We start from the raw sequence: 23211 nt of genomic DNA, 5'->3' as shown, positions 1-23211 counted from the left end.
TAATTATCCGTGGGCAAGTATAATTAGTTCTACTTTATAGTTAAAGCTATTTTAATTTTGTTTTACTTTTTTGCATGAAGTATGTTACCTAGAAAAATTCAAGAAACAAGAATTTGAAAAGAAATTTCATTATGTTTTATTGTTATGGGTGTACAGAAAAAGGAAAGCTAGGCATTGAAAGGTTAAGCAAATGACATCCTAAAGTCATAAAACTAACATCATAAAAACAAAAGGCTAGGCTTGGGAGTTAGGCTCAGCTGCATAAGCGCCTACCTGGCAAGTGCAGGGTCCCAAGTTTGAGCCCGGGTACCAGATAAAGAGAGAGAGAGAGAGAGAGAGAGAGAGAGAGAGAGAGAGAGAGAGAGAGAGAGAGATCATGCCCACCTAACTCTTGCACACCTCAGAAGTTACTAAACTACTGAATTGAAGGAAAGGCCAGACAGATATCTCAGCTGACTAAAGCTCCTGCTTAGGCAGGTTCAATCCCTGGCATGCTGTGCTGGCCCCACCCCCAGAGTGCTGAGACAGGGATTGAGACTGCGCGTGGTGGCGAAGAACTGTAATCCCAACACTTGGAAAGCTGAGAGAGAGAGAGAGAGAGAGAGAGAGTGCAAACTGAGGGACCCACAATGTGTTTACATTTTAACAAGGCATTTGATAAAGTAGATCTGTAAGTGGTAGAATGCCCATGACAAAGATGCTGTGTAACAGATGAAGGACTTAGACTACTTGGTCCTGTTGAAATCACCATCTAATATGCTGATTTGGATAAAGGAACTACCAGCAAACTCACCAGTTGTGAGAATGACACAAACATGGGTACATGGTTAAGTTGCAGAAGCAGGCCTCAAGGGCTAGTTCTATACCTGGAAGGAAGTGCGATCATCCATAGGATGGTATTGGTAGAGACAGACATAATAAATAGATATAATAACTTGGATTCAGGGTCAAATGAATCAAATACTTAAGAATAGGATTGAAAATGCCTGAATCAAATTGATTCAGGAGACCAGAACTACAGAAAGGAGAAGACAAATTAGGGATTATCACAAATTGCATTTGTCTGATATGATAATACAATGTCTGCTGAAACAGCAAATGTTATTTTGGGTCCACTTAATAGAATTACAGTGTTCTGATCAAGACAATTATAGGACCACCACACTGTACAATCAGATCAGACTAGAATAGTGGGTTCAAGAATAGTTACTGAGTAGGAAGTTTAGGAAGAGGTCAGCCAGAATGGTGAGAGCAAGCACTACAAATGATGTGGGGGGGGGGGCTCTGTGCTATGATAAATTTAGTTTTTAAGTAGCCTTATATTATACAAGGATATTTATATGCAAGAAGACCTCTATTAGTCAGCTTTTGTTCTCTTGGACAAAATATACCACACCAACTTTATCAGTAGTGAGTTCACACATTTCCACTAACCCATACTCCTTTTTTTGTAACTTGCCCAATGCTTGGCATGAAGTATAGACTCAATATATGTTGAATTAGTAACTGAATGATTAAGTTCATCATTTTCTCCTAGAGCCACAAGACCAAAAGACCTTTCGATGCTAGCATTTTCATGGGAAAACTGGACAGAGAGAATTTTAAGTAGGAGTAATGAATCTGTATTACTTAAATACAAATTTAATTGCTCTAATTAAGTCCTCGGCGTGCTGTTAATAACAACCACAGGAGTGAAATATAGTAGTCACGGTGGGGCTGATGCTGAAGGAAGAGGCCCCTTTCTCTGATTCTGTCACTACTCTTTGATGAGGTCTCAGGAGAGAAAGCTGTGTGGTCCACTGCAACCCAAGTGCTGAGGACTTCAGCCCCACACGCCCTCCTGGGGCTGGCCAGGGCCTAGGGAACCCGGAAAATCTCCAGCTGCTCCCCAGAGATGCAATCAAGGAGGTGCTGCTGGCGAGTTGGAAGCTCCTTGCATTCCTTTTTGGATCTATTATGTGCACCATCATTCCTTAGCACTATGGAAGAGGAGCGGCAAGGCACTAGGAAATAGCTGTAAGTTCACAAAAGTATGGGGGTGAGAGACTGAAGTGACAGCCCTCTCAGATGTGTTCAGTATTTGAATACTGTGTGTGGGTGTGGGTGTGGGTGTGGGTGTGGGTGTGGGTGTGGGTGGGTGGCAGCGCCAGGAATAAATGGCAGTATGTTAAAATCTGGCCCTTAATTGTGAGATTTTAAAAGAATCAGGCAATAATTTATGAATTTAAGAGTCTAAAAGAAAGGAGTTGAAATGTTTTAAGTAATTCTGCAGCTTTGGTTGAGTTGCAACTTATTTCCTTTCTTCTGGTCTGTACTTCACTTTCCTGATCTAGAAAATGAAGAACTTGGCAAAATGATCTACATGTTTCCACATACATTTATAGTTATATACATACGTATGTACATATATACATACTATATAGCTGTACATACATGAGTCATATAGGGATATATCTATTCTACATCCAATCTGTTATTCAGATTAGTGTTCAGACTAAATGTCCCTACTGACGCTACTTCATAAAGCAGGGCCGGACGCTTTCTGCCACGGTGCCCCCACTTTTGCCTCCGAGCAGCCCCTCCTTTCTACCTGCTCAGAGCGAATCAGCTTGGGCCAGTTTCAGTTTCACTCCAGCAACCCTCCACGGACAATTTCTGCGCAGCCCACCCGCCTCCTTGCAGAACGCGAAACTCACACTGTCTGCGGGGCTCCTGGGGGGCGCTGCCAGGTTCCCCGAGCGCTCTACCCCCCAGCCTGGCCGGCTGCAAAAGCTGCTCCCGGTCGCGACCAGCCTCAGGCTCCGCAGCCACAGTCACCACCAGGGCTTTCTGCTGCCACATGCCTCGGAGTGTTGGCGTCTAGAGGCATCTGCACCCAGGCCTTCCTCAGAACAAGCTGCCTGGCAACCGGAGGCGTCTTTGGTTGCCATGGCGACAAAGGAGGCTTTCGGCTCTACCTCCGAAGGCCAGGGGTGCGACCTTCTGTGTACTAAAGGCACTTAAATTCGGAGCTGCGAATCCCTATTGATCAAAACAAAGGACCTACCATTAATTCCTGTTTTTTCTCACACCAGCTCTTCAAGAGAAGCTTTTCAGATACCCAGTAGGGAAGGAAGAAGGCCAAGAGATAGTGCGATTTCTCCATTCCAAAACCAACCCACAAGGCAGGGCACGGAAGGCCTCAGACAGACTGTGTATCAGATAATTTGTGATTTGCGGTCCCCAACAGCAGTTGTATTGTTTACAATATGGGGAAAATATATAAATATTCGTTTGTTCCGCAATTATTTGGTGTGCTTCTGTCCTATAACCAAGATCTCTAAATTTTACTGCATGTGTAGTCTACTTCTACAAAATTACAATTAGTGTATTTTATTTAGAAAAAATAGTCTGAATACTTTTACTCATAAAAATGTTATTCATTTTCAACTAACAGTCACACAATAACTGTTTCCTTCTTTTCTCTAATATTAAAAACTTGGCGATAACGTGTACTAATTATATTTATTTAGGCAATCTGTTTTCTTCTAAATGGTCTTTTGATTTCTAAATTTTAACCATTATATGTGAATCTTCAATAGTTACCACAGAAAATTCTTTCAAGAATAAGTTATTGATATAAATAAGCATAAAATTTGCTATTTGGACAATAAACTGGGGTTTCTGTTCTTTTACTTCCACAAAACTAAAAACTACAAAAACAAGGTGGCAGGGTCTGCCTTTTTAAATTTCAGTGAGGAAAATGAAAAGAACAACATGTCCACTAGATGGAGGCAAAACCCAAGACTAAATCTTCTTTCTCAAAAGATTTTGAAATGTATTCATAAAACCATGACATTTTTATTGAAGAACTAAAAAGTGACTATGTTATCAAGTTAATATATAAATTTAATATTATTTAGTAGTATTTTTAAAACGGTGGACTGCCCTGCCTGGGGGTGTACTGAGCTGGCCATTGAGACCCGATGTGGTGGTGTACACCTGTAATCCCAGTGCTGGGGAGGCTGAAAACAGGAGGATTACTATGATTCTGGACTACATAATGAGACCCTGTACCAAATACATAAAAAAGTAAATAAAAATAAATTAATTATTTTCAAAACCTTGGTGGATTAACTTTTGTACTCTGTTTAATTCTATGGATTTATAAAAAGTCTCAAGAAATCTCGGTCTTTTTTTCTGATCAATTTTGGGGTCATCTGAATAAGCAATTGGATGTTCAATGCTACTGGCTTTTTCTCAGAAAAGTAAGTGCTATAATATCTTTGATACCCTAATCTAGATCCCAACAGTCCTGATCTAAAGTGGTTTAAAAGCCAGCCAAATCCTCCTTATACAGTAATGAGCCATCTTTTCAAACTTATTGAATACTACCAAGCAGACTTGATTGGGGACAATTATCTTATTTGTTATTTTGTCATTTAATGGAGAAACTGCTTCTTACAAAAGCCTTATGCATGGAATTTTAAAACACTAGTGAATTGGTAAAATGTTTCTTTATTGGTTTATAACTAACTCACAGTGCTCTGTAGGCCTTTATGAAGTTACAGCCCTAAAATCTGAGGAGGCATCATGCATCTCTGATAGTTGTGGAAATAAAAAAGAATAACATAGTCATCTTTGGTGACCTGCCTTTACAATTCAACTTCATCGAAGAATAACAGAAAAAAACTGCATTCTACTTAAAATGCTAAAGAATTCAACAAATTTTGACAGTGGTATATACCATACCTGCAATACCAACACAATCAAGATACAAAGTGTTCCATCACTTTAAAAATATTTGCCATGACCTTTGACCCTCACCCTGTCACCAGACAACCAGTTATTCTGTGTATAGATGAGTTCATTTTCCCCTATATAAATATTCGTTTGTTCCACAATTATTGAAGAGAATTCCCCATTAAATTCCTTGACACTTTTGTAAAAGCTCAATTGTCCATCTGTATTCACATTTATTTCTAGAGTCTCTGTTTTATTAATTTGTAAAACTAACTCTTCAGTGTCTTGGTACTAGTTTCACAGCTAATCTTGAAAACAGGTAGTATAAGTTCCCTAATTTTGTTTTCTTTTTAAAAATTGATTTGGTTCAAATGACTTTTCAACTAACAGAACTTGTGCTTATTTATGTTTTGATGCCATAAGATGCAGTTTGCTTCTACTCACTACATTCCTCCTTCTTATGTGATGTAGTTAAGAAGGCAAATTCATAGAGGCAAAATAGAAGGTAGTTTTCAGGGACTGGGGGAAGGTAGAAATGGGAAGAGATGCTCAGTGGTATGAAGTTTCACTTGTGCAAAATGAGTTAGTTCTTGAGATCCGCTACAAGCATTTATTGTTGATAACTGCTGTATTTTACACTTTTTAATTTTTTTTTTTCAGAACTGGGGATTGAACTTAGGACCTTGTGCATATCAGGCAAGTGCTTATTCTACTGAGCTATCTCCCCAGCCCTAAATTTTTAATTTTTATTACTACATGTTTGCGGTACATAATGATTATATTTATTGTGAAAAATTAGTATGTATACAATTACATTTTAGGAGATACACCTCACGTTAAACATAAAAATAAACTAATGAAAGTATAATAATAAAGAAAAATACAATTTTAAAAAGAAAAGACATTTATGTACAATAAAAAAGCAAGGACTAAATTAATAAATTTGTTCATGGATTATATAATGTGTATACTTTATATATGGAAATATGCCATATATACAGAAAATGTAGGTACAAATAATCAGATTTTAAAATATCAATTGAATGTTTAAAAACAAATATAATTTGTTCTTAATAGTAATTTCTACATACTCAAACTGTACCATACATGAATCACATAAAAGTATTATTAAAGTGGAATTGTTATTACTGAAATTACTATCAGACTAACTGGTGGTGTGTGTTTTATTAACCTCCTTGTCACTGGAACACAATACCAAAGCCCACAAAGCACAAGAGTTTAAGGCTCACTTTCAGTCCTGGGTCAGGGGGCCCCAAGGCAGGAAGAGCATGGCAGACATGCAGAACAGAAGAAAAGCTGGGGCCGGGGAGATAGCTCAGTGGACTAAGCACTTTCCTGGCAAGCATAAGGGCCTGAGTTCAATCCCCGGTTCCACCAAAAAAAAATGATTTGTTCTAATGGTGTTTGTAAATAGGATCTCAAGTCTGCATTTTGTACAGCAATTAACCACTAAGCCAAAAAAAAAAAAAAAAAGTAAAGCCACTTGCATCCTAGGGACCAGGAAGCAGAGGTAGAAGGGAGGAGCCTCAGATGGAAGTAGCATACCTTCCAGGTTATGCCCCAGGAACCCATCTGTGACCGCTTCATAACAGTTGTTGTAATGGCAGAGTGACAGTGAGCAAAGATAAGCGCCTACAAAAGAGACGAGCATGGAAGAGCAAGGAAACTTCATTTCAAGCTCATGACTGATGCCCTGACTTTGGGTCAGGATGCACATTGTCAGTACTGGCCTCAACTTTGCTTTTAGGCTCTGCTTTTTAGGTATCCATTGCAACCGCATTTCCACACCCACAGAAATGTCTCAGAATTGCCACACAATGATTCCAAGGTTTACATTCTTACATTCTCCAGACACTGTAGACCACCTGCCACTCACAGGATATTGCTGTATGATGTCTGCCCTACTTCCTAAACTGTTCTGTTCCTTCCCTTTTTTACGGCCTTGTTTTCCTCAGTAGGTTTTATGGTTCACTACAGAGGGGTGGGTGAGGGAATAAAGTAAAATACAATTTAAATGAACTTAAGTGCTTTGTGTTAAAATGGAGTCACAGAAAGAAAATGGAATCTTTCTTGCTCTATCACTGTAAATCACATAATCCAATGATTATCACCTTCCACAAGCTCTGCCTCTGAGCACATTAAGATTTTGGGGGGAATATTTTTATTTAAATCATAATTGCATGCAAACAGTAACGTTCAAAACTATGGCTGACCAAATTATGAAATCTCTTGCCTTAAGTATTTTTGATGACATTTAGCCATGGACCTTGTCAATATCTAAAGACTTTTTTTTTATTGTCACAACAAAAGTCAAGGGGCTAGAAGGTGCCGGTCACATCTAGTGAATCGGGACATCCAGGAATGTGACTAAACATCTTACAATGCACAGCAAGTCCTGAGGCACCACTGCCACATGCACACACACCACACAATTACCGGCTCCAAGAGTCAGTAACACAGAAGATAAGAAATGCACCACAGTTCACTTTCTAGATGTGCTCCAAGCCACCCTATCATCCAACAGCAAAACTGTAAGTGAAAAAGAGATAGAAGAACTCCAATATCTTTCCTTGTAAGGTTTGCAAATCTTCAAATTTCAATTAAGAAGTATGCAAAACCATGTAAAGGAAGTCTGCCTCCTACTCCTTTTTTTTTTTTTTTTTTCCTGGTACATGTCCTGAAGTGTTTGTTCTTTATCTTGGGTCCTTTTATGTTTCTCCAAACAAAGCTACATCCTAGACATAGAAGTCTCTGCAATCAGTATGCATTTGCTTGGTCCCTACAATCAGTATACACTCTATTCATGAGTCATTAAGCTAGTTTGGAAAGCCTGGTGGGTCCGTGTTTCTTATGACATCAACATTATTGTCTCACTTTTGTCTCTCTCTCTTCTTGATTATTGAAAATTGCCTCTGGTTAATGCAGCTGAGTATGAACTCCAATGACTCCTGAGGGGATAACAACCTTTCTGAACTAAAATTAATTCTCCATTTGTTTTCCTAATTTTTAAATACTACACATCTAGCGGAGATGAAGCACTGACATAATAAAATGAGAAAAAAGGAAAACAAATCAGGCAGTTTACTTTTTGATTATATAAGCTATTTTGTTCATTAAGCTGATTTTCTGGCTTACAAATCTTGTTACAGTGAGCAATACTGGAGAATATGACCATGCCATTCAATTCCTAGTAAAGACCACTGGATGTACCTGAGATTTGAATGAATAATGAACTACAAAGGAGCATTTTGTCTTTTTATTCAGTATTCACGTGAATGCATTTTGAAAATGGAAAACAGATATGAATGTAGAAAAACTCATTTAACAGTTATCAGGAAGATCCATAAAGAATAAGCAATGTCACTCAGCCCTTAGACTCACTCTGGAAACAGATTTTCTGGTCAAATTTCTTTTCTTTCTAGAAAACACAAAATTGTTTTGCATCACGTTTGAGCTTTTTTCCTCTTTTGGAGGAAAGGCTTACTTCCGTTCACAACTGTACAAGTTTCAGTCCATAATCAGCTGGCTCCAAGGCAGGGCAGCATGGCAGAGGGGTATTGCAGAAAAGAAACAGTTCATGGCAGCAGAAGGCAGCAAATGCAGCAAGAAGCAAGGGGCAGGTAGTGACAGCTGCAGCCCTCTTTCTGTCCCCTATAGATCTAGCCAGGGTACCTGCCCTTAATCCTGACACCGCACAATAAGTCAATGCCAGCATCACATCCTTAATCCCAGTGTCACATACTCTGGATCCAACTACTGCTGAGAAGTTCTGGCTATGAGCACATGAAGCTTTAGGGGTACATCTAGATACAAACCCTACGAGCATTTCATGATGAAATGAATATTTTGAACATATTGAACATATACTTTTAACATAATTTTCACCCATTTTTGTTTAATGTGGCTACTAAAACTCCCTAAAATTACAGTTTCTATTTGATAACGATATAGATAATTGCACTTACGCCACTGAGCTATCTCCCCAGCCCTTACTGTGTTAACTTAATAAAGATCTCAGGCCTTGCAGAAAAGAAATAGTGCCTCAGTGGCACAGCACATGCCTGGCAAACACAAGGTCCTGAGTTTGATTCCCAGCAGGTGGAGAGGGGACAGAAAAGAGAGGAATTTTAATTTCCCTTTAGAGAGAGCACTTTGTTTTAGTTTCATGACCACCTAGTAATCCTACAGGAGAGTTACAGCATCCCATGCATAACTATATAGCAAGGCATGATTGACTTGAGAATCAGATATTTTAGGCAGTTCCACAAACTTCTGGAGCCATTTCAGGTAGGGTAAAACTGGTGTATGTGTTAATCAAGAACAGAGTTGATGCAGAGATTTCATTCTGGTGTGGGGCATGTCTTGGGAGTGTCTCTTGATTGCAATCTTCTAACAACAGTTGTGGATACCATAATAGATGGGAACGGACAGAAACAAATGTTCTAACATTTTAACTGCAAAGACTCTATGTCCCAACACTATGTAGGTTAAGGGCCAGAAGGCTTGCTGGAGAAATATATTTGAGACTTACAAAGGCAGAACCAACTAATTTGACTGTAAGCCTGTAAGTTATGTTGACCTTCAATATAACAAGTCATCTCTTCCTTCAAACACATAAGTAGAGCAAAATTAAGCTCTTAGTAATTAAAAAAAAAAAAAGATTTTTATCCTGAAGTCTTTGGGTAAACTTTCCAGTATCAAGAGAAAAACTGGAAAGTACCAACATATCAAAAGCACCATCACTGAATGCCTTCTGTGGGCAGAGGAGTACATTAAATAGCAATAAAAGTATAAAGAGAACAAATAATACCTATGCCACACATTTTATTGGCAACTTGGAAGAAGGGTTTCTTTATATAGTTTGCTTACACATTGAGGACTGCAAACAAGTCAGCCAAATGTCAACTGCCAATCAGAAGTAGGGAGGCTTCTTTGGCCCCATAAAGGTCTATACCTAGATGGCCACCCAAAGCATTCATTGGCCTATAGGTGGGACTTTGGAAAGGTGACTGAATCACAGGGGTGCTGGACTAAATCGATGTTAGGATGCTGAGTCCACTCAGAAGTGGGGAGGTGTGGCCATGACTTGTAAAGGTATGTGTCCCTCCACACCTACCACCTTCGCTGGCCTGCTCTGCCAACTCTCTCCACCACGCCTTCTGCCTTGGAGCTCACTGACTCGACTGAAAATGTCAACTACAATAAGCCTCTCTTCCTTTCAGCTGTGGGTTTGCAGCCTCCTGTCCCAGTGATGAGTGACTAGGACATGGTATAAACTTCACTTGAATGGAAACTTTATGTAAAATCATGGATGAGATCTATTCCCAAGGAAGAATAGAGTCATAATCTGTGACTTTCAGATAACAAACCCACTACATTCAGAGGCCTACTGGGAAAGTCAGGACCTATCATATGGCATCACTCACCTGGGCCAGATTAAACAGGAAGTAAATTCTCATCTTCTGTCAAAACCTGTGTAAAGAGAGGATGGTACTCTGGAAATGAGGCAGAACCTATCTAGCCACACATCACAATACTGTCACAATGATTCAGTTTATTTATTATTAAGTTTTCTAGGATGACCCAATTTGTCTTCACCAAGAAACTGTCACATGTATTTGACCAAATAACATTATTTAGTCTAAAACAATTGAGTCATATGTGTTGGCTCAAGAGACAAACTTAGCCATTTAAAAATTATATAGAACAAAATAAAGATACTCATTTTCAAATGGGAGAACAGATATAGGTTAACAAAGGAAAGAGAAAATCGAAGAAAAAAATGGAAATAGAGTCCTATGGTAGAGCTTTTTGAAATGGAAAGGGGAACAAGAATTGCAAGGAAGAGGGAGAGATGGGAAGGGGATAAAAAAGAATTAAGATGTGCTATGTACATGATAAGTATAATCATTATCTACAGCAAACATAGACTAATAACAAAATTTCAATATACTGACAAGCTGGGGATGGTGGTGCACATGTGTAATCCCACCACCCTGGGAGGCTGAGGCAGAAGGGTCACATGTTGAAGCTAAGCCTGGACTCTCAAGACTCTACCTCAAAATAAGAAATAAAGCACTGGGATATAACAGTGCAAAGGCCCTGGGCTGACTCTGCAGCAAAGGTGGAAGGTGAGGAATGGATGCAAAGAACAAGTGACTCAGTCTAGTGTCCTTTCCTTTGGATGTGAGTTTTAGTTCTAGTGTGAAGAGGAGACCTTTTGAGAGCAGTTGCAGAAGGGGAAGTCAGTGGAAAGCTATGCTGGAGACTGGATTCAGAGAGTAGACTATTAAAGACATGCTGCTTGAATATGCTGACAAAATTATACACCAGCTAAGAAAATGATTCATGATGTTTTTGTCAAAACTTGTTCTTTATTTTTCTTGAGTATTTATTTTTATGCCTTTTGTCACTATCCACACTATGGTTTTGAAAGAAAACGGAACCACTTGGTGGTTCTAGTTCCTATATAGTAATCATCCCTTCAACCCTAAAAGCTCCTTATCCCTTGTCACTTTGCCTTCATAATGGCTTATATAACACGAGAATCTAGGAAAATCAACACTTCCTGTGAACTCAACAGATTATTTGAGTAGTGTCCAATCCAGCAGGATTAGGCAGGAAAAGCTAGCTGGAGCGAAGTATGTTAAAATCTCCTGGACCAAGGTATAGCTGAGTATATGTCTGGAAGATCATACTGACTCACTGTAAAAGTACATTTCGTGTACAATGACCAGCGTGAGGTAGGGCTATTCACAGGATCATGTGGTTGTGGTGAGGGAGGCAGCATATAGCATTCATAGATTAAACAACTGCTTTCCTGAAAATGGCCTACATTTTAAAAAATAAAGACCTAAAGTTTTTTAAAAACTTTTGAACATATAAAGATTCAAGTCAGTAATATATTAGTTTTTCTGGTTTGGAAGGAAAGCAATTGGCTATGACAATGTAGAGAAGACAGCTGAACTGCACCAGTGTATTTAAGACTTTTAAATTAAACTGAGTTACCTCACCTTACAAAAATACATGTCAGTATACTAAATATTCAACAAGGATCCAGGATTTGGGATATTTAAAAATACATTTCTCTTAGATCAGCACCAAAAATATCTTTAGTTTCTGTATTACCCGTGTCAAGTTTGTAAGTGTAGGTAAAATTACTTCTGATAAAAACCACAAACTCCACCAAAATCATTAAAGATACATCCAAGCAACTCTCAAATACATTTTGACATCAAGGTCAGGCAATTCACTTGAAGAACATAATGAGCATCACTGAGTTTCTATAGTAAGACATTTGATGTCAATTTTGTATTATGGCAATAATTTATATTTCACACAAAGGAGGCACTGGTATTTAGAAATTTAAGAAAATTATTAGAACCATTAAGACTGAGGTGAAGAATTTGTACAGCCTTCCACGATTTCAAAGAGGTAGTGATAGATACTTGTCCTCCTGGCAATATCAAATGCAGTTTCTTCCAAGTTGTTCTTCAGACTTGGTTTGATGTAACGGTTCATCAGGAGGAGTTCCAGAGTATCTTTGCTGTCTCTGTTCCCAGCAGCAAGATGCAAAGGGGTTAAGAGGCCTTTTGTCTGAGCATTGATATCTGCATCATGCTGAAGTAAGAAAGAAGCCACTCTGGTGTTATTCCACTTACAAGCGCTGTGCAGAGGTGTCCAGCCATCCACAGTCACCGCGTGCACATCCGCCCCTTGTGCGACCAGCTCCCGGACAACGTCTAAGTGTCCACTGTAGGCTGCTCGATGAAGGGGCGTATACTCATCTTCATCCCTGGTGTTCACATGAGTGGCCTTTTCAGAAAGTATTCTCCGCACTGTAGTAAGCTGAGAGGGAAAAAAGATCCAATAAACACCCATCTTGAAATGAAATACAGAAACTTGTGGCCAGGGAGATGGCTCAGTAGAATAAGCACTTGCCTTTCAAGTACAAGGGCCTAAGTTCAATCCCCAGTTCTGGCAAAAAAAAAAATAAATAAATAAAAAGAAAAAGAAAAAAAATATACAGAAATTTAAACTAGTAAGGTTTTTTTCTTTTTTACTAGTACATGTTTATATTTCTTGGGGGAAATTAATACATGTACATAACACATTTTAATTCTTTTTTCACCCTATTTCCCAGTAGCTTTATATAGTAACTTATTAGTGGATCATTTCAAAATGAAAATAAGTCACTTTTTTTTGGGGGGGGGACAACTGATTTAGTAATGACTAAATCAGTTGCTATATTAACTATATTGAGTGTTAACTATATTCAGTTGCTTCTAAGAACTTGACTGTCAAACCATACATTTATTCCTGGTCTGGTTGCGGCTTACTGCACAAAAGTTTTGGCCCTACATGAGTAATTGTATCTAATATTTTATATTTCATCTGTACAGAAAATAATAACTGATTATAGGATTAGCGTATCAATATATGTAGTACCTAAAATTTCTCCTACCAGAATAAAATAGAGACAAAGAAATCCATGGATTAAAGGGTTTGACTGCTTCTGAATACGACTTTAGAAGCATGCAACCAGGCAATAATTTTCAGGGCTGGAGTAAAGCGCCTGCAAGGATCGAGGGTGTGATCCCCGTGCCGGCCCCACCACCCCGGGGCACGCTGAGTAGGCAACTGAGATTGGACATGGTGGCACAAGCCTGTAATCACAGTACTTGGGAGGCTGGAAACAGGAGAATCATTACGAGTCCAATCTATGTAATGTGACCCTGTAGACACTTCCCTAAAAATATAGACAAAAACTGCCCTAAAACACCGTTCTTCCTACTACAATATGATCACCAACCCCCCCCCCCTTTCCTTCGTTTTACCCGATTTTTTTCAGCAGCCCAAAGAAGTAGTTTGCTTGGATCTTTTTCCATTTTTTTTTCTTGCAACTGATACCACTCTTCGTTTTTTTCATATTGTTCCTCCTCGTCTTCATCAGAATTGCCGACCCAGAGGCTCTGAGTGCCAGTGGGAATAAGGTGTCCGTGTGTTTCCAACAATTCAAGTTGGTTAAAGTGTTCAGAAAAGTCTGACAAATTCTCTGGGTCTAGCTTCCCATCATCATTTACTTTCTCTTTTTCCATTTTTATAACTATTCTACAGAACTAACATTTCAGATACTCTTTGTCCAGATGAGTTCTGTCGACTTGATTTTACTCATCAAGATCTGAAAACACAAAAACAAAATTAGAAAAACAGTAACCGAGACTATTAATAGCACAGAGCAGCTGCATAAACATGCAGAAACAAACCGTATCTAAATTCTTTGAGGGTTTTTTCATAATATCCATAAAATATGCTGAAAGTTGGAGCTGATAGAGTTCACTTATCTTTGCTCTTTAATGATCTAGCACATCTTTTTGCTGTTAACCTCTGCTAAGTCAGTAGCTATAACTATTTTGAGTACAACAGCTAAATATACTGGTTTAAGTACTATGGTATATTAAGAATGATGAATATTTTAAGTTTTCAAACTAACATAACAAATATAGGTACATTAAAGATTTTTATAAACATAGATAATATAGATCAGAAACAAACATTTCTAATTCCTCAAAAGCAACTTTAGGGGCCGGGGAGATGGCTCAGGAGAATAAGCGCTTCCCCGGCAAGTGCAAGGGCCTGAGTTCAATCCCTGGCTGTGCAAAAAACAAAAACAAAAAAAAGCTTTAAAGGATTGATATGAGGGAAGCCCCTAAAACAGTGGTGTCAAACCTATCATACCTATTACTGTTTTTCTTTTAAGACAAAAGATGTTAATGTAGGAGTTATTTCTTCTAGACAATAACCTCAGCATTCAGGCTGAAATGCAGTGTTGGAACTCTGCAATATCTAAGTGGGCTTTGGATTGCAGTATGGGCACTCAATCTCTAAAAGGTTCACCATCACTGCCCTAAAAGGGTATCTGTCCAGTCTCTTATTAATGCAATATCTTTATTGCAACACACGTAATTATTATCCTATTTCTACTTCAATAATTTCAAGCCTGGGAAAACCTGCTATTTAAAAAGCAGTGTTGTTCACTGGCAGGCAACCACAGCTCTTGGTTCACTCTGTCTTAAACTAAATCTTATTCTCATTCACTTCACTCAAGTATGAATGGAATGGATGTGTACTGGGATTTAATAAAGAACAGACCCAGTCTTGCCTCAAGAAGCCTGTCCAGTGGAGATGACTGTGAAGACAACATATTAAGTACTATGGCTGGACCATATACACATACTATGAGGATGTAAGGGGCTATGAGTCAGCTACCTCAAAGGATTAAAGAAGGCTTGCTGAAGGAAGTGATATTTATTCTACTAGGGTGGGGCTGGGGAGATGGCTTAGTAGGATAAGTGCTTCCCTGGCAAGCACAAGGGCCTGAGTTCAATCCCTGGTTCTGCCAAAAAAAAAAAATAATAATAATAAAAATATGTATTCTACTAGGCTGCCATATTGATTCATTTTTTATTTTGAGGGGACTGTGTACTCCACGCTTGCCTTGTGCCATATTCACTTATAAACTAGTATCAGTTTAAGAGTTACTCACCTTACACCTTAATTAATTTCACCTTAATTTTAAAAAGAATCATAATAATTTTCTAAAAACACCACTTCTCAGCCTCTATGTTATATTTGTTGGAATCTTACCAAGCTTTTAAGATTATTTTCAAAATTATTTATCTTTCACTTTTTTTTCTATCCTTCGTCTTTTTTTACCTTGATCCTTTCATCAATTAGAATTTTTTTCCTGCTTTTGATGCTACAATTTGTTTTGCTTCATCACCTTTGTTTCAGTTTTTGCATTTTAAAAGATTATAAACTTAAGGTCAGAGACCAGATTGAATTTATATTTAGGTCTCATTTGCATATAGCAGGCATTAAGAAATATTTGTAGCGTTAAATTAAAGCTCTAGCTCTTGATTTTGCCAGAATTGAATTGAGATGATCCAGTGCTAGTTACATCCACTTAATTTCACACATCTAATAGTACACAACCTTAGTGTGCTATTAAATTTTACTACTAGTGGCAGGCGAGAGGTCCAAAGTCAACTTAAAATCTACCATTCATGTTCAGTACCTTCTTTGGGCCTATAACATTATTGCAAACTATAAATCTCACATTAAAAAGTTTCTAAGGCCTGTCTAGCCTTTCAGTCTTTTGAGAGACCTCCATAAAAACTACTTTTTGTTTCATTGGTTCTCTTGGATTTCCCTTTTTTTTTTTCCATTACTCTCAAACTATTTCCTGAACCTTGCAACACAAAAGTGGTCATACATCAATTCATTAAAAGTTTAGATGCCAATAAATAACTTAAGGTTCACTTGTACATAAAGTATAGTGACATTATGACACAGATTTTATTCTAAATATTTTAATAGAAATATATATAAATTTATATAAATTCTGAATTTACAGTTCGAGATATATTAAATTATATATAAAATTTCCTTGTTATATTTAGTTTAAAAAGTCAAACCTAAATGCATCTCGATTCATGGAGTAAAGTAAAACAAGACTTTTGTTTAATGAAAGCAAATTAGGAAAAGATCGGATCTCGGCCAGCGCCTTAAAAAGATGTATCTGTAATAAACAGGGCTATAAGCCCATTTTACAGGTGAATGGGCTGAGGTTTGTGCAGAGTAAAATAATTTGTCACTGACCAAGAATCATACAATGGAACTGAAGGGCTATCTTCTAATTAAAATGTTCCATATTCATTTCTACTGCACTAATCCGGGATGCATGGGGCACAATAAAGAGAAGTAGGAAATAAAGAGTCGGAGGAGTAGGAATGAGGGCCGCCAGTCCAGCTCTGGCTGAGGCCGGTCATTCAAAGGCCAGGGAATCGCGCCTGCGGCCTCCCAAGCAGCCAAGGCTGAGGAAGCCGCCTCCGTCCTACCTAGCATCATCCACGCTGCCAGACCTTCAGGGATAGGCCAGGTTCGAAAGGCGACAGCCTCTACAACACCAGTTCTTAATCGGATCGAATCCACCAGGAAACGCCTGGTGCGAGACACAGACAAGATACCCACCGTACAAGAAGAAAATCACGGGTCGCGAATCTCGCTTCCGGGTCTATCTCCTGGCCGCTCAGGATTGGCTCCTTAGCGGGGGGCGGAGCCCCGCTGCCGTTGCTCTAGCCGCCTCGCCGTATTCGGCAGCCAATGAGGATCGAAGAGGACTTGAGGTCTCTTACGTCATCATGAGGCATCGCGAGAAATTATTTTCCCGCGTCCAATTCGGGTTTGTGGCTCCGCGGCTTCTCTGTGCCGGCTGCTGGGTCGTTTCACGGAGTCCCGACCCGTTTTGAGAAATAGAAGACGGCACGGATATGAAAGTGAGGCTTTGAAGAGTCCGAGTGTGGGACCATTTGGGAATCTTAGCCTCCTCGTTTTGCAGGTTGTGGGGCCGAAGCCCTCCTCTAGGGGGAGTCTGGAAGGCTCACGTTCTGACTTCGGGGTCCCGCGGCTGCGGCGTGCGGAGTTGCAATCCAGAAGGAGCCTGAACTTGAAAAGGAGTTTCGGGGTTTTGTTGCTGGTCCCCAAATCTAGCCACTTGTCCTGCTGGCGCTCAGAAGCGATTCCTTGCAGACCGTGTGTTTGGTTGTTTATTCTAGCTTTATATATGGGGTCTTTATCTTCCCAAAACAAACCTTTATGCCTTTGGAATCTTATGTTTGAGCAAAAAATACGAGGTTGCCTCCAGGCTTCAGAATGTGCTCTGCACGCAATTTAAATGTTTGTGCATCTGCAGAGCTGTGTGCCGAACATCTATGTGAGCCGTTCTGTCCTTTTATTTACTGTACGTTTATTTCTAGTAAGAGCAAGAGAGAAGAAAATAGGAGATAAGTTTAGCCATAATGGTGAAACTAGCTTTGGAGATGTTATTTTCTACCTTAGCTCTTAGATAGATAAATAGATTAGATACTTAGACGAAAATAGAACTTTTTTCCAGAAATCGAAGTAGACTTATTTAAAAAGGCTGTGTCCTATGCAACTCAACTCATCTTGGTCAAATATGTGCAACTTCTTTAAAAATGTGTGCATGATATTTGTTTTTAGAATTTGGAATGGAATGAGTTTTCTGACACACTGGAACACAACGCCCAGGCGTAGCTGGGGAGACACCTGGCTAGAGAGGAGCCCTCCTGGCCGTGGCGATGAGCCCTGCTGGTGCACTGTAAGCCTGTGACTTCGGGAATCCGTTATTGCTTTTGCTTTTTACAGTCTGTCGGCAATGAGCACGTGAAAAGGAAACTTACCTAATTAGCAGCAAGTAAGTTTAGCTTTGGACAAGAAATGTTAGTCATCAAAAAGAATATTTGGACTGTTTAAAAGTCTCTACTATATATTTATTAACCAAAAGATGATGCGCTGCTATAGTTGGACTCTTGCAGTAATGTTACAGTGCTGTAGTGTGTGAGCTAATCTTCTAAGGCTTTCTTTGAAAATATTGGTTTGGTTTGTTTTTTGTCTTTTTTGTAACTTTCTTAGGTCAGGTTTTTTCTTTTGGTTTTGGTGCCAAGGACTGAACCCAGGGCTTCCAGCTAGCTAAACAAATATTCTACCACAGAGCAAATTCCCCAGACTGTCTGAAAATATTGAAGCTGTAAATATTCTTAAATTTTAGTGATTAAATCCTACTGGTCAATGCGGTTTTATTTAAGGAGATTTGTAGAATAAATTGTTCTAGTATTGACTGAATGGGAAATAAATTTGAATAAAATGGTTGTAAATACAGGGACTATAAATGTTAAATGCAAAAACTTTGGACCTGCAGTCTTTCACCTGGGTTCAAGTCTTTGGTCAAAACTTGCAGTGACCTTAGGCCAGTCGGCAATTCCCTGGCCTTGCCTCGTTTCTTCTGTTGTGTAATTGGAATAATAATTTCTTTCTCAGATTAATTCTGAGGGTTCAGTAAGAGAATCTTTGTAAAAATGTTCAACACATGTTATAAAAAGATTCAGTAATTTGTTCCAAAAAGTTTGTGTATATCATTCAGAACTTTGTAAAAAAAAATCTGAAATTTGTGCGTATTACTTTTGAAGTTTCTAAAGAAAAATCTAGCTTTTTTTTTTTTTTTTTAGTATTTCTTTCAAAAACAGCACACTTTGAACCAGGGATTGAACTCAGGTCCTTTTGCTTGCCAGGCAAGTGCTTAGTCCACTGAGCTATCTCCCCGGCCCCTAATTTTTTTTTTTTTTTTTTTTTTGTATGTAAAGATTTGGATTTTGGAGATAGGTAGAAATTTTTTTAAGACTTTTGTCCGTGAATAGAAATAGCCTGAGTTTTCACTGTAAACTTTACTGCTGTTTCTATTACTAGTTGGGCAATAAATCACTTGTGTTCTATATTTACCTTTTCATATTCGGAGTTGAGCTCGTAGATATAAATGTATTTTGAAGAATTAAGTCAGCTGTGGTGATGTACTTCTATAATCCCAGCACAAGGCAGGAAGGTCACAGCAAGTTCAAGGCCAGCTTGCTTGCGCCACATAGTGAGACCTTGTCTCAAGGAAAAAAAAGAAAGTTACATCAAGTTTAAGAGTGTTAATAGCTATTGTTCTCCTGCTTCATATGAAAAGTACCTTTAATAAATTTCATTTAAGTTGAAATGGTGGTTTTTTGTGGGGTTTTCTTTTTTTTTACTTCACCAAATTTATTACTGAAAAAGTAACTGTAGAAAGTGGAGTTAAGCATTTTCAGAGGCCTGAATGTAAATTACTAGAATATAATATGAAATCTGCTTTTAAACTTAGAGGAAGACTTTAAATTTGCTTTTCCTAGAAATGTGCAAAAACCAGGTAAGCCAAAGCCTTTTGGTTTTTTTATGGTGGAACAGAATAAGCCAAAACAAACAAGCTTCAAGGTCTGGGTTATATGAGAGTACATACAACTGGTTATAACAAGGGTATCCATTTCCGAAGCAATTACATATGTATTATGTACATTTGTTCTGTATTGAAATAGTGTAGTGGCTAAGGAAACTGAATTTTAAAGATCTGTTTAATATTTCAAAATTTCAAGCCAAGGATAGGAAAGTGACTTTTTTTCTTTTTCTTTTTTTTTTTTTTTTTTTTTTTTGGCAGAACCAGGGATTGAACTCAGTCCCTTGCTCTAGGAAAATGATTTTACTCCACAAATAGCTGCTGTTATTTGTGTCCTTAGGTCTCTTTTGTTTGAATATCCTTTAATGCACTCAAATGTTTTTCTTTTTTGGTACAGTGATGATGATGAAAATACATTTAAAATCTTAGTTGCAACTGATATTCATCTTGGATTTATGGAGAAAGATGCTGTGAGAGGAAATGATACATTTGTCGCATATGATGAAATTTTTAAGACTTGCCCAGGAAAATGAAGTGAGTTTGGCTTACATTTGTGTGATTTGTAGTCTTATTTTCTTAGTCAACAGGCTTTCTCCTGCAGTTTGATTTATTTTTATAGGCTCATGTGTTTCCACTGCCTGTTTACGTGTCAGTGTATTAAAAGCTCAAAGCAAATTTTGTGTGTGTTGTGTCCTTATTTCAAGTAGGGGCTACTTTGGTGTAAATAGTCTTATAATTTACAAATATGTGTGGGATGCTTAATGAGTGTGTGGTCTGTTTCTGAAATGAAATATTTGTCATAGTTTCTGCTTTCAAAGAACAGTTGTCAGAATACTCATGGAAAGTCTTATGATAGAACCACAAGAGAATTATAAGCAGCATTTCCTGGGAGTTTAGAAGTAGAAGAGATCACAAGGAGATGAGAATTGCAAGATGAGCTTCATGAAGGAGGTCGTGTTAAACTTGGGCTTTGGAGGAAGAGTGACTTGGCTTTGATGTGTGAAGAGCATAGAGAATGAACATTCTGGTAAAGCAGGAATAAGGGCACAGACAGAGATAGAATGAGGTATGTTAGGTGACCAGTGAGTCTTTTTTTTTTTTAACTTATGTATTTGGTAGAGGGTCTCACTATGCAGCTCGGACTCATAGTGATCCTCCTGTTTTCAGCCTCCCCAGCACTAGGATTACAGGCGTATGCCACCATGTCTGGTCTCTGGTCTCCAGCTCAGCACACCCAAGGGTGGGGCCCGCATGGCATGTGGTGCGGTGGATCAAATAAGCTATTTTCATAGTAAATGCAGTTTGAACTTGTATAATCATTGTACAAATATTGTGATTGAATATTTTAGATTTTTATATTCTTGATAACGTCTTTTCAGATTTTATCATTTCCTACCTGATTTGTATCAGTTGCTTATATGTCCTAAATACCAAGCCTTCATTGGGCATAAACATTTTCCCAATCTATAGATTGTCTTTCAACTTTATGTAGTCTTTTGACTGAAATATTAAATTTCCATGTAGCCAAATGTATCACTTTTTAAGATTTGTCCTTTTGAAATTTATAGTATTTCTCTAGAACCCCAAATGAAACAGCTACTGTGATTTTTTTTCTTAAATACTATATAGAATATCTCTTTACATTTAAGTGTTACCTTAGTCTCCTTTTAAAGTCTCTGTCTTGTTTTTTGAGACAGGGTGTCACTATGTAGTTCAGGCCGGCTTGGAATTTCCTGTGTGTAGTCCAGGCTGGCCTCAAACTCAACAGCAACCCTGCTGCTTCAGCCTCCTAAGTGCTGCGATTACAGACATATACCACCATTCCCAGCATGTCTTTTCTTGTCTTTCATGACAATGATACTCTTGAAGCATATTACTTGGGTATTTTGTGGAATGTCTTTCATTGGATCTTTTGTTTTCCTGTAAATTAAGATGAAGGAAGGAATACATTACAGTGCTACAACTGAAAATGTGATGTGGTTCATGATTTAATAGGCAAGTAAAAGAACAGAAACTCCAGAAATAATCTCAAATATATGTAAGAATTTTAATATTTTATGAAGGTAGCATCTGGTATCTTAAGGGAAAAATGAGTTATTCAGTGACTATACTAAAAAAAACTATCAGACTCTTAAAAACTTTTAAGATGTAGAGTCTCTAAAGTGAGATATAAAGCCAGAAGCCATAAAGGAAAAGATTGATACATTTTCATAAAAATATATTTCTACCCAGCAGATACATGAGGCAAAATTAAAAGTTATAGTTCATCTAGTTATTTGCAGTTCATCTAAATTATGCCTAATTTTCCATAAATATGACTCAAATCAATAAAAAGCTATTATCAATGAAAATAGAGAAGGAATATGGACACAATTTGCAGAAAAGGAAATAAAATTTCATTTAAACATTTTTTAAAGGCTCTCTCATAAAAAAAATATAAAATGAATCCATACTGAAATATTTTTCTTCTGTAAGATTGGTATGGATCAGTGATTCTCAGTCCTGGTTGCTTCTTACATTTACCTAAGAAGCCTATAAAGTACTTACCCTGGTATCCATGCCAACTGATGTGTCTCTTTGAATGTTTCATAAGCAGTGGTATTTCTTAAAAGATGCCCAGATAATTCTTGACATACAGGCAGAGGTGAGAACCACTAGCATAGATTTTAAAGCCTGATAATGTCTTATGTTGATGAAGTTGGAGAACTTCCAATACATTGTCATCATATTAGGTATAAATGTGAACAGTATGGAGGAAAATTGGCAGTAGTTATGAAAATAAATGCCTATATCCTTTTACTCAATTCCTTTCTAGATATTTTCCTACAGATAACATTCTATTAAGGACAAAGTTTGTACAGTAAAAAGCTGGAAAAACTAATGTCCACTGTTAAGGAACTGCATAAACAGTACAGTAAACCCTAAAGTGGAGTGCTATACCAGCCAATAAAGAGCAGGAAGAAGCTCTTACATAGTGCTGCTATGGAATGATTTATAAACTGTATAAAGAGATAGAAGAAGTCTGGGGGGCAGAAATACTGGGCTAATATTTATGCGAGAAGTAACAAAGCATTTATGAGCTTATGTAAGTATAAGATTATTTTTTGCAGTAGAAATTGCTAACATTAGCAAAGTGGCCTAAAACATATACTGGAGGAAAATTAGCCTTTTTAGTAAAGCTACTGGGAAAACTAGCTATCCACATGCAGAAGATCAGCGCTACACGACCGGTATCTCTCAGTATGTACGAAACTAAAATCAAAATGGATCAGAGATCTGAGTGTTAGAACAGACACACTTGATCTGCTAGGAGATGCAAGAGGTAAAACTGGAAGTCCTAGGCAGAAAGACTGACGAGTGCCCTGGTTACACAGAAAGCATCAGGAATCAACAGATGCGATCATATCAAATTAAAAAGCTGCACAGCAAAAGAAACGATCAGCAGAGTGAAGAGACAGAATCAGAAAACTCTTTGCCAGATATTCCTCAGTTAGAGGACTAATATCTAGAATATAAAAATAATTTTTAAAAATTAGACTCTCGGGCTGGAGAGATGGCTCAGTGGTCTAAAGCGCCTACTTGGAACAAGCTTAGCAAAGCACAGGGACCACGGTTCAATCCCCCAGCACCACATGCCAGTC

At 38.1% G+C, this 23211-nt stretch overlaps 1 protein-coding gene across 2 annotated transcripts; it reads right to left on the bottom strand.

The window, feature by feature from the left end:
- Nucleotides 1-10851: 10851 nt before the first annotated feature.
- On the bottom strand, nucleotides 10852-16830 carry Ankrd49 (ankyrin repeat domain 49). Of its 2 annotated transcripts, none has more exons than XM_004644769.2 (3): nucleotides 16777-16830; nucleotides 13581-13924; nucleotides 10852-12591 (listed from the first exon to the last, which is right to left on the bottom strand). In XM_004644769.2, the coding sequence occupies exons 2-3, from the start codon at nucleotides 13839-13841 to the stop codon at nucleotides 12130-12132; spliced, it is 723 nt and encodes a 240-aa protein (XP_004644826.1). In that variant the 5' UTR covers nucleotides 13842-13924; nucleotides 16777-16830; the 3' UTR covers nucleotides 10852-12129. The 2 variants fall into 2 exon arrangements, with proteins under 2 accessions (XP_004644826.1, XP_023560744.1); XM_023704976.1 differs by lacking the exon at nucleotides 16777-16830 and adding an exon at nucleotides 16644-16764.
- Between the last annotated feature and the right edge of the window lie 6381 nt (nucleotides 16831-23211).

The sequence above is a fragment of the Octodon degus genome, unplaced genomic scaffold (assembly GCF_000260255.1).
Source record: "Octodon degus isolate 3935 unplaced genomic scaffold, OctDeg1.0 scaffold00209, whole genome shotgun sequence".
In the NCBI taxonomy this organism is placed as follows: Eukaryota; Metazoa; Chordata; class Mammalia; order Rodentia; family Octodontidae; genus Octodon; species Octodon degus.
The sequence above is the reverse complement of the archived record's forward strand: the minus strand, read 5'-3'. Positions and strand labels throughout refer to the sequence as shown.